This window comes from Mesoplodon densirostris, chromosome 11, assembly GCF_025265405.1.
Source record: "Mesoplodon densirostris isolate mMesDen1 chromosome 11, mMesDen1 primary haplotype, whole genome shotgun sequence".
NCBI classification, from domain to species: domain Eukaryota; kingdom Metazoa; phylum Chordata; class Mammalia; order Artiodactyla; family Ziphiidae; genus Mesoplodon; species Mesoplodon densirostris.
In genome coordinates, this window is record NC_082671.1 from 8,941,796 (window position 1) to 8,953,654 (window position 11,859).

At 40.9% G+C, this 11,859-nt stretch overlaps 1 protein-coding gene across 1 annotated transcript; it reads left to right on the plus strand.

The window, feature by feature from the left end:
• The first annotated feature begins 5,155 nt into the window (after positions 1-5,155).
• Positions 5,156-11,557, plus strand: GDF3 (growth differentiation factor 3). Its single transcript, XM_060113939.1, has 2 exons — positions 5,156-5,423; positions 10,731-11,557. Exons 1-2 carry the CDS (start codon positions 5,156-5,158, stop codon positions 11,555-11,557), a joined length of 1,095 nt encoding a protein of 364 aa, XP_059969922.1.
• Positions 11,558-11,859: the final 302 nt, after the last annotated feature.

The following is an 11,859-nucleotide window of genomic DNA, read 5'->3' on the forward strand; positions in this document are numbered from 1 at the left end:
GATGGGAAGATTATCCTCTATTGAGGTGAAGTAATCACAAAAGTAATTACAAGTGATAAAGGAGATCAGAGTCAGAGCTATTTGAGGATGTTACTCTGCTGGCTTTGAAAATGGAAAAAGAGGTCACTAGCCAAGGAATGTAGACATACACTAGAAGCTGGAAAAGGCAAGGAAACAGATTCTCCCCTAGAGCCTCCAGAAAGAACGCAGCTCTAAGCTATACCTTGATTTTAACCCATTAAAACCTGTTTCAGACTTCTAACCTCCAGAACTGTAAGATAATAATTTGTGTTGTTTTAAGACGCTAAGTTTGTGGTAATTTTTTATAGCAGCAATAAGAAACTAATACACCGAGTCAAAAGAAAAAAATTTAGAATAGTGCTTCTCAACCTGTCTATGGTGAGGGTTTAGCTTGTTGTTTTAATCTCCAATCGTGGACCAAAATACTTAAAAGATAAAATTAGAAAATTACTAGAAATTAAAATTTAAAAACATACAAAATCAAGCCCCACTGAAAAATAATGGATTCATCTGGCATTACATTACTTTGTCAAATTGATCTAAACATTCCTTAATATTTACTCTTTTTTTTTTTTTTTTGCGGTATGTGGGCCTCTCACTGTTGTGGCCTCTTCCGTTGCGGAGCACAGGCTCCGGACGCGCAGGCTCAGCGGCCACAGCTCACGGGTCCAGCTGCCCCGCGGCACGTGGGATCTTCCCAGACCGGGGCACGAGCCCATGTCCCCTGCATCGGCAGGCGGACTCTCAACCACTGCGCCACCAGGGAAGCCCAATATTTACTCTTGTTTTCTGCACTGGTGTCCTCAAGTAACAATCTGCAGATAGGCATAGGTTTACAGCCCACACTTGGAGTAGATTTTGGATCAGGAGGCTTTAATATTGAGTAGTGTACATTTGAGGTGACAGTGCCTAGAGATCTCATCTAGACCTCAATTTGTGATCATCACACAGGAGGTGCAAAACCCTGCACTAGGAGTTTCTGATTACCTGATTCTGACCATTACTGAAAATGTTCCTTTTTCTTTTATTTATTAATTTTTTTGACCACGCCAGGTGGTATGCAAGATCTTAGTTCCCTGACCAGGGATCGAACCAATGCCCCCTGCATTGGGAGTGCAGAGTCTTAACCACTGGACCGCCAGGGAAGTCCTTCCTTTTTCTCTTTTAAAGAAAAAATGTATGTGCTATAGTCCAAAATAATGTGAACAACAGAAACGTACATTTCTAAGAAAAGGTACAAATGGCTTAAAAAAAAATCAACCTTAGTAATTAAAGAAGTCCAGGGAATTCCCTGGCGTTCCGGTGATAAGGGCTCCACGCTTCCACTGCAGGGGGCAAGTGTTCGATCCCCGGTCAGTGAACAAAGATGCCACATGCCATGCAGCGCAGCCAAAAAAAAAAAAAGAATAAAGAAAAAAAAAGTCCAAATGAAGTTATAAAGGATATATCAGTTACATCTTATCTTAAAAAGTTAAAGAAGGAAAGAGAATATCTAAGCCCAGCCAGAGTTATTAAAACTAAACTCTCATTCACTAGTTCTGGGAGTATAAATTGATAAATTATCTAAAACAGTTTATCCCAAAGAATTAAGGCCCTTAACAGTTTTTATGTACATTGAATTGATAATTAGACATAACTTAGTAAGAACATAATATGAAATGCAGATAGAATTTAATTTGTCATGTCATGAAATGCAGTTAAAGGCATAATTATTTAGTGTCTAAAGATTAAAAGAAACATTCCTAAATGAGTGAAAAATGGTATATTAATACAAAGTGATATTATTTCATACTCATTAGGGTGATTCTAAGGGATTTTATTCATTATTGTTTTGTTTTGGTGATGAGATAAAATGCTCAAGCTGTTAAATGCCAAGAATGAGGTTTTAACAGGATGTAAGATATGCTACAGGGACTTCCCTAGCAGTCCAGTGGTTGGGACTCTGAGCTTCCACTGCAGGAGTCACAGTTTCCATCCCTGGTCTGGGAACTAGGACCCCGCAGTCTGCACGGCCAAAACAAACACACACACAAAGCATGCTACAAATATTAACCCTGTGGACCTTTTGAATTTTTCTCCTAATGTCCCCTAACTACTCCTACTCAGACTATAGTTCTTGCTAATTGCCCACTCACCAAAAATAATTATAAATAAATAAATAAATAAATAATACACTTAATAGTAAAATACATCTAAGGAAGTGAAAAATCTCTAATTTTTTCTTGATGTCTACCTCAATTTTAAAAACTTTCTTTCTGAAAATTTATTTTTAGTGTGCTGGCTTTGCAGGTGCCCTCAGCAAATTTATACTCTATTTATTTGGGCAATCCCTCATTGCTGCGTCATTCCTCTCTTCTCTATCTCTTCTCTAAAGACTACGAAGAGAGTTGTGCATGGTCACAGGGTGTGGGTTCTAATTAGTATGAGAAATCTCAATGAATTTTCCTTAATTCTTGAAGAGTCTTCTCAATTTCTTTATGTCCATGCTAACGCTATGGCTTGCTATCATGTTTAGAGAGGATGGAGGATGTGTCCACAATTCAGCTGAGTTAGAAAAGGTTAAAAGACAAGAAACAAGACAAAACAAAAAACCCCAGGTCTTTTTATTACAAGAAAAGGAGCTCACATATGTACAAGTATCAGTAGGAGGGTGTGAGCGAGGTAGAGCGTCAGAGCTGAAAGTCCAGAATTACAGGGTTTTTTGTTTGTTTGTTTGTTTTTGTGGGTGTTTTATTTTTTAATTAAAAAATTTTTATTTTGGGGCTTCCCTGGTGGCGCAGTGGTTGAGAGTCTGCCTGCCGATGCAGGGGACACGGGTTCGTGCCCCGGTCCGGGAAGATCCCACATGCCGTGGAGCCACAACAGTGAGAGGCCCGCGTACCACAAAATAAATAAATAAATAAATAAAGATGTTAAGGTCTCTATCTTTTTTAAAAAAAAAAAAAAAAAAAAAAAATTTATTTTGAAAGGTTACTTTCCATTTACAGTTGTTACAAAATATTGGCTAGATTCCCCGTGTTGTACAATACATCCTTGAGCCTGTCTTATACCCAGTAGTGTGTACCTCCCACTCTCCCACCCCTACATTGCCCCTCCCCACTCCCCTAGAATTATAGTGTTTTTGTTTGTAGAACCCTTAAAGGTCAGATGTAAGGCTGTAATTTTATAGGGAAAGAAAGTGAGACCCTTCATGATATCTCAGGCCATTCATATTCTATTTAAAACATGGCCATGCTCGTATTCAAGGAATGATTTAAATGAAGTCAGACTCTTGCATCTTCCCGTACAGAGGAGAGCGCTAACTTCATTAACTTGAGATGTCTGGGTTTTTTTTTTTTTGGCCGTGCCACATGGCATGCGGGATCTTAGTTCCCCAACCACAGATCGAACCCACACCCCCCTGCAGTGGAAGCCTGGAGTCTTAACCACTGGACTGCCAGGGAAGTCCCTGTTCTTCTTTAATTAACAATAATCTTTTGGGTTTCCCTGGTGGCGCAGTGGTTAAGAATCTGCCTGCCAATGCAGGGGACACGGGTTTGAGCCCTGGTCTGGGAAGATCCCACGTGCCGCAGAGCAACTAAGCCCGTGAGCCACAACTACTGAGCCTGCGCTCTAGAGCCCACGTGCTACAACTACTGAGCCCGTGTGCCACAACTACTGAAGCCCATGTGCCTAGAGCCCACAGTTTGCAGCAAGAGAAGCCACCGCAATGAGAAGCCTGCGCACTGCAACTAAGAGTAGCTCCCGCTCACCGCAACTAGAGAAAAGCCCGCTCACAGCAAGGAAGACCAGAGGCAGCCAAAAAAAAAAAGGTGGGAGAGAAACTGACCAAGATTCAGAGAGCCTGATGTAAGGGGTTTGAGTTTATGAATGGTTATAATTTCAGGGCAATGATTTGTGACCCCAAATCATTCTTGACACTAGAAACCGCCCCCCTTCCCACCACTCTCAATTTAAAAGGTTCAAATGATAAATTTTCATAAAACAGTTGCTTACTGTTTATAAAAATGAAAGGCAATCAAAATATATATCTATATATCCTCTTTCCATCTACAAATACTGCAGTAATAAAATTTATCAAGATAAAAAAATAGGTGGTATAAAATAATGTAAAATGATAAAGTGTCTGTTCTCAAAAAGCTTGAAAATTACTTGGGTGACAAACAAGCTAATTCTTCTATAGCATTTGAAAAATCTTATAATGTTTTGGCCAAAACAAAACAAAGAACCAAAACAGAAATTGATGTATACTGCCTTGTTCAGACTGCTCGGTAACCTGTTTGCCTTTACACGTGTAGTTCCTTCAGCCCTGAATGTCTTACAGAAAAATGTCTGCTAATCTTTGAAGTTTTCTCCACTGTGAACACTTTGTGTGTGCTTACCTTTTGGCAGGCTCTGTGCCGAGCACTTTAAACACATCATCTTATCAGATTCCTATGGCAAATTAGAAGGCAGGTTTTTCTTTTCAGTTGAGAAAACAAAATTTAGGAAGGTTAAGTGACATGTCCAATGTCACAGAGCTAATAAGTACTGGAACCAGAATTACCCAGTCAGTCTGATTTCTGACTTTTAATCAGGAAGGTCAAAGTTAGTGGAACAAAATTCAGTCCTAGAGCTGAAAACAGACAGGGAGTGTAGATCAACCTCCCCAGGAGGGGTTTTCCCTCCCCGGTTTGGTTTTCCACCTGGCTGTGGATATAGTTTAGTAGAACTCTACCTGTGTATTTGTCTAATTAGACTATGAATGACAAGACTTTCCATTACTAATAATATGTTCCTAGCACCCATCTCAGCGCATTGCACATAACAGATGCTTAATAAATGTTTGTTAAAAGAATAAATGTGTATCTCCTTTCCACTCAGTCTACTGCTGACAAATCTCAGATTGTTGTAGAGTTAGGTCCATGCGTGGGTAATCTTTCTTTTGTGAATTTTTTTCTGAGAGAGCAGAACTGGGGGAGAGAAAAAAAAAATCTGTCCTTTTGTATCCAATTGCCTTTGAGAAGCTGGGAAGAGAGCAATTCACACCTGATTATCTTGCCTCAGATAAATTAGCAGCACCTGAATTGCTGGGCAGTCAGGCGCTAGAGCTCTCTGCAGCCCCACTAGCCAGCTTCACCTCGGCTCAGGGGCCATGCTTCCTTCGCTGCCAGGCTTGGCTTTAGGCCTCCTGTTAATCCTGGCCTTGGGCCAGACATTCCAATTCCAAGAACATGTCTTTCTCCAGTCTCTGGGCTTAGACAAAGAGCCTTCCCCCAAGAAGTTCCAACCTGTGCCTTCCATCTTGAAGAGACTTTTCCAGGATCAAGGGGCAGCGGCAACCACTGGCGTCTCTCAGGACTTGTGCTACGTGAAGGAGCTGGGTGTCCGTGGGAACCTACTCCGACTTCTCCCAGATCAAGGTGAGGACATTGGGGCCTTTCCTGGAGATGAATCTGGTGTGAAGAAAGGAATAAAGGGGAAGTAACAATTACCGAGGGGCTCATGGGCGGCCACGTACTGGTAATTTACACATTTTATCTTACTTAATCCCAACCACTGTCCTGAGAGGAAGGCAGGTATTCTTATCAAGTTTTTAACAATCAGGAAATTGAGGCTCAGACAGTAGATAACCTGTAACCTATTCGAGATCATACAGCTAGTGTGTGAACAAAGCCAGGACTCAAAATGTTTTTTTCTGAATCAACAGCTTTGTGCTACAATTTAGGTGGAGGTGTGAGGGTGGAATTAGGGCTCAGTCTCCCACCCCTGAGCCCCAAATTTACTCATCCTGGTCCTCTGGGCTCAGTTTGCCCGGGACTTTTTGCTTCCCGCTCCATACCTTCCCATTACTTTTTTTTTTTTTTTGCGGTACGCGGGCCTCTCACTGTTGTGGCCTCTCCCGTTGCGGAGCCCAGGCTCCGGACGCGCAGGCTCAGCGGCCATGGTTCACGGGCCCAGCCGCTCCACGGCATGTGGGATCTTCCCGGGCCGGGGCATGAACCCGCCTCCCCTGCATCGGCAGGCAGACTCTCAACCCCTGCGCCACCAGGGAAGCCCCCCCATTACTTTTGATGGGTAGAAAAGGCTATTCTTGATTTGTAAATACATGGCGATAATATATGCCATTGTCATACCCTTCAGATAATTCAGTAACTTGCCAAACTGACCACCCACCAAAAATTACCCAGATCAACTGTTAAAAGGTGATTCTCCAGCCTAGTTCCTGCCCCTCACGCCCCCACCCGATTCTTTTCTTTTTAATGTCTTTAAAAAATTATTTATTTTTGGCTGCGTTGGGTCTTCGTTGCTGCGCGCGGGCTTTCTCTAGTTGTGGCGAGCGGGGGCTACTCTTCATTGCAGCGCACAGGCTTCTCGTTGCGGTGGCTTCTTTTGTTTCAGAGCAGGGGCTCTAGGCGCACGGGCTTCAGAAGTTGTGGCACGTGGGCTCAGTAGTTGTGGCTCGCGGGCTCTAGGGCACAGACTCAGTAGTTGTGGCACATGGGCTTAGTTGCTCCGTGTCATGTGGGGTCTTCCTGGACCAGGGCTCGAACCCGTGTCCCCTTCATTGGCAGGCGGGTTTTCAACCACTGTGCCACCAGGGAAGTCCCCCCCACACGATTCTTATTCAAAGTCAGAGATAGGTGTTGTAATCTGCATTTCTATATAGCCTCCCAGGTGGTTGAGGTGGGAGGAATTGAGAGCCCTGGTTTGTTAGTTTTACAGCAACTGGAAATAAGATTTGAGTCCAAGAAGCATTTATTGGATGCCTACTAAGTGCCGGCAACTGTGTAAGACCATGAGAGTACAGAGATGAATGACAAAGTCAGCTTTTTAAGAGTTTATAGAAGACACATCAACAAACAGATGACTTCCATGCATTGTGCTAAGTGTCACATTAGATGCCTTGGGGGTGGGGCTTCAGGGACAATTCCTGGAGGAAAGTTAAGAGGTGAGGGGAGCTGGTGTGAAGGGTTTTCCAAGGAGAGAGTAGGAAATAGCTGAGGCTACTTCCTTCCCTCCACCATGGAAAAAAAAACTTTTAATTTTTGTGATGATCAAAATTCTATCTAATGGTACAGGAAAAGGACACGATCTCATTATCACTCCTCCCTAATGCTCCCCCTAGAGAAAACCACCATTAATAGTTGATGTATATTCTTCCAGAATTTTCTTCTTTGCATATATATAATATAAACTTGTCATTTTTTTAATAAATGGGATCATACTATATATTCCTCCAATATTATGAACATTTTGTTCAAGTCAGAACATATAGTCAACTTATCCCTGTTTTAATGGTTATATGATATTCCATTGTATAGACATGCTACAATTTATGTAACTGATGCCCTGTTGATGAACATAAACATATTATAATAGTGCAGCTTTATATCCATTTTGTGTGTGTGTGTGCGTGCACTTTTTCTATTATTTCCCTGGATAAGTTCTTAGAAGGGTATTGTTGTATCAAAGGGTAGGCACATTTATACTGTTTTGTTTTCTTTTTTACATTTATACTTTTGATGTACAGCAAATATCCTTTAAAATTTATACTCCACGTTGAGTGTGTGAGAATTCTCACTTTGACAGTAGTCTCTTTAAAATAGAAACTTATTGAAGTAAAATGTACATTCAGAAAGGTGCATAAATTGTACAGAACAGCTCAGTGAAGTTTTGCAGAATAACTAGCACCCAGATCAAGAAACAGTACATGACCAGCACCCCAGAGGATCCTTCATGCCCCCTTCTGTTAATCACTACTTCTCTGCAAGGGTAACTGCTATCCTGACATCTAACATTACGTATTAGTTTTGCCTGTTTTTGAACTTCATGTAAGTGGAACTGTGGAATGTATCCATTTTGGTGTCTGGCTTCTTTCACTCAACATTACATTTGTGAGATTTATCCATGTTGTGTGTATTTGTAGTTCATTTTCATTGCTGTATAGGATTTTATTCTGTTAGTATATGACAGTGTACTTATCTGTGCTGCACTGGGTGGCCATTAGGTAACAACACTCTTTTAGCTTTTAAATTTTGTTAATCTGGTAGCAAAACATGATCTCGTTGTTTTAATATGTTTCTTTAATAAAGTGGAATGATGCCCTTTCAAATGGATAATGGATCATTTATTTATTTGCTTATTTATTTAAGACTTAGAATATAGTCTTTTTTTTCTTCCAGCTTTATTGGGATATAATTGACATACAGCACTGTATAAGTCTAAGGTGTACAGCACAATGATTTGATTTATGTATATCACAAAATAATTATCTCAATAAGTATAGTGAGGGAAGTTCCTGGTGGTCCAGTGGTTAGGACTTGGCGCTTTCACTCCCATGGCTTAAGTTTGATCCTTGATTGGGGAACTAAAATCTCAGAAGCCGCGCTGTGTAGCCAAAACAACAACAACAACAACAAATCCAATAAGTATAGCGAACATCCACTGTCTCAGATAGATACAAAGTTACAGAAATAGAAAAAAAATTTTTTTCCTTGTGCTAAAAACTTAGAATTTACTTACTCTTTTTATACACGACATACAGCATTATTGACTATATTTATCATGTTTATTATCTTAAAATGTGAATCATTCATTTTTATTTTTCAAATAATTGTATTATTATTTGAAAATTTATACATTAAATTTTCAAATATAAACATTACATTTATACATTAAATAATGTATACCTTATTTACACATTATGACCCTTTTCCTATTGAGGATTCTTTTCCTTAATGATTTGTGAGGCCTCTTAATCATTTGTAAAAGCTCTTTATAGACATATTACAAGTATTCTTGGTTGTTCTTTCAGCTTTTAATTTTGTTCATAATGTCTTTGAATATAGAAGCTTTTTATTTTCATGTTTTCAAATCTGTTCATCTTTTCTTCTCTGTCTTTTGGGGTTTTTTTCATGCCTAAGGAATGTAATTTAGTGATATGGGTAAAAAGTGAGACCAATATGTTAGAATTAAAGCCGTGCACAGGAGAGATCAACTGTTCAAGGAGGTTGAGAAGGATATGCACTGTGAAAACATCCTTGCATTTGCTAGTTAGTCCACACTTAAAGATGTTTATTTCAGTGGACCAGTAGGGTAAGAGAGTTGGACAATAAAAAGAATATATGGTAAGCAGTAGAGACAGCAAACATAGACTAATCTTTTTAAGAAGATGGTCAGTGAAAAGAAAGGGAGAGATGATATAGTAGACTTGAACAGGAACCTGGGTAATTTTAAATGCTTCTTAATTTTGTTATTTTTTTAAATGAGCATGAAGAGGCATTGTGGTGGAATGGTTAGAATACCTGGGTTTCCATTGTAATTTCTCCACAAGCTGAATGAGCTTAGAAAATCTTTTAGGGTAGAGCCACCCTACCAAACAAAATGGTGGCATCAGATCAAAGAAGTTATTTGTGGAGAGAGAGAAATTGAAGATGCAAAACAAACAAACAAACAAAGGGTAAATGTATCCTCTATTGGGCCTTTTCCTAGAGGAGTAGGTGATGTTTGAAAATCTAAGCAGAGAAGTTAGCTTTGAAAACAGGGAGAGTTCAGCACAATTTCAAAAGATACAGAGAAGTGGGTCCATGTGGAGAAATTGAAGAATCACATTGCATCTCAATTTCCCGTGAAGTGGGAGAAGTATTCAAAAGTATAAGACTAGAAATTATTGATATTGAAAACTGTGGGCTTTAGATAAGAATTACCTAAGGATAAAACATAAGGGAGCTCCAGAGGGCCAGCCTTGGCTGGATGACAGGCATTTGTTTTGAAGTAAATCTAAGTGATTCTAACACCTGACAGCATAGGACATTCTTAAACATTTTTGTGCCATAGGTCCCTTTGGCTGGCAGTTGAAGCCAATGAACCCCTTCTCAGAAAAAGGTTTATATGCCTAAGATAAAAGTTTTAGAATTTTTTTTTTTTTTTTTTCCTTTTGCGGTATGCGGGCCTCTCACTGTTGTGGCCTCCCCCGTCGCGGAGCACAGGCTCCGGACGCGCAGGCTCCGGACGCGCAGGCTCAGCGGCCATGGCTCACGGGCCCAGCCGCTCCGCGGCATATGGGATCCTCCCAGACCGGGGCACGAACCCGTATCCCCTGCATCGGCAGGCGGACTCTCAACCACTTGCGCCACCAGGGAGGCCCAAAAGTTTTAGAATTTTAAAAGAAATCAATTAAATACTGAAATACATTTATAGAAATATTTAAAAAATGAACGTGTGTATAGTAATGCATATGATATTTTATTCGTGCAACAAATAACAAGATCTAAAGAAGGGACTATACCATCAATTCAAAGTAGTTCGAGCATAAATGTTATTTTAAGCTATTTGCAACAACTTAATATATGAACATACCTATGATTTTTATTGGTAACAGTGTCACAAGTGCTTACAATATTATTGGGATTTGTCGCCTATATTCATAATTGAAAGAAATGCTAAATGTCACTTAGAGTTTAGTGAAGATAAAGATGTGATTCTTTTTCCCATCCAAGATTATAGACCTTCTAAATTCTATTCAGGTTCACTTGGAGACCTGCAATATGAAGACAAGAACCTCTGGCCATAAATGAGGAGTGAGAGAAACAAATCCTCCCAAATGGCAGAGTTTAAGTATAGCTGAGAATTTCCTGCCCTTGTTTTGTATATGTGGATGTACATATAACATCTGGCATTTACATCACACAGGCGGAGGTGACTCACATCTCTCTGTCCCCATCTAGGTTTCTTCCTTTACTCCGAGAGTCTTTCCCAAACCTCCTCCCACCTACAGAAGCTCCTCTCCTTTAACCTGTCTACGATTAAAGATGAGGAACAGTTAACAATGGCCCAGCTGGGCCTGGACTTGGGGCCCAACACTTACTATAACCTGGGACCAGAACTGGAATTGGCTCTGTCCCTGGTTCAGGAGCCACACGTGCGGGGCCAGGCCACCCCAAAGACAGGTAAAATGTTGGCACTGCAGTCAGTACCATGGCCTCAAGGTGTCCTTCACTTCAATCTGTTGGATGTGGCTAAGAGGAATAATTACCCCCGGAAGAACTTAGGTTTGTTACTAGAGATACTGGTCAAAGGAGGCAGAGCCTCTGGGGTGAAGTTTCAGCTTGAGGACACCGGCGCCAGACTGAGACGTTCTCTTCACGCTTCCCTGTTGGTGGTCACCCTCAACCCTCAGCAGTGCCACCCTCCTACCCGCAAAAGGAGAGCAGCCATCCCTGCCTCTAAGGCTTCTTGCAAGAACCTCTGCCATCGTCACCAGCTGTTCATCAACTTCCGGGACCTGGGTTGGCACAAGTGGATCATCGCCCCCAAGGGTTTCATGGCAAATTACTGCCACGGAGATTGTCCTTTCTCACTGACCACCTCCCTCAACAGCTCCAATTATGCTTTCATGCAAGCGCTGATGCACGCCATTGACCCAGCAGTTCCCCAGGCTGTCTGCATTCCCACCAAGCTGTCCCCCATCTCCATGCTCTATCAGGACAACGATGATAATGTCATTTTACGGCATTATGAAAACATGGTAGTTGATGAGTGCGGGTGTGGCTAGACTGTCAGCAGTAGAACAGAAGGGGTGTTCTTGGGGTAAATGTTCTAATAAAACTATCTGGCTTATGACCTTTGGATCTGAATTGTCAGTATATTTATGTTTACAATTTGTCTTCTTGGAAAATCCATCATGATTAATGATGTCCTGAGTTACACACACACACACACACACACACACACACACAGCCTTAATGATCTTAGTTAATTTTCTGCATTACGCTCATGGGAGTATATTAGATTCTAGATAGAAGGAAACAGTCATTTATTGATCTTCTGTTATGGGCAGGCATTATTCTATGTGTT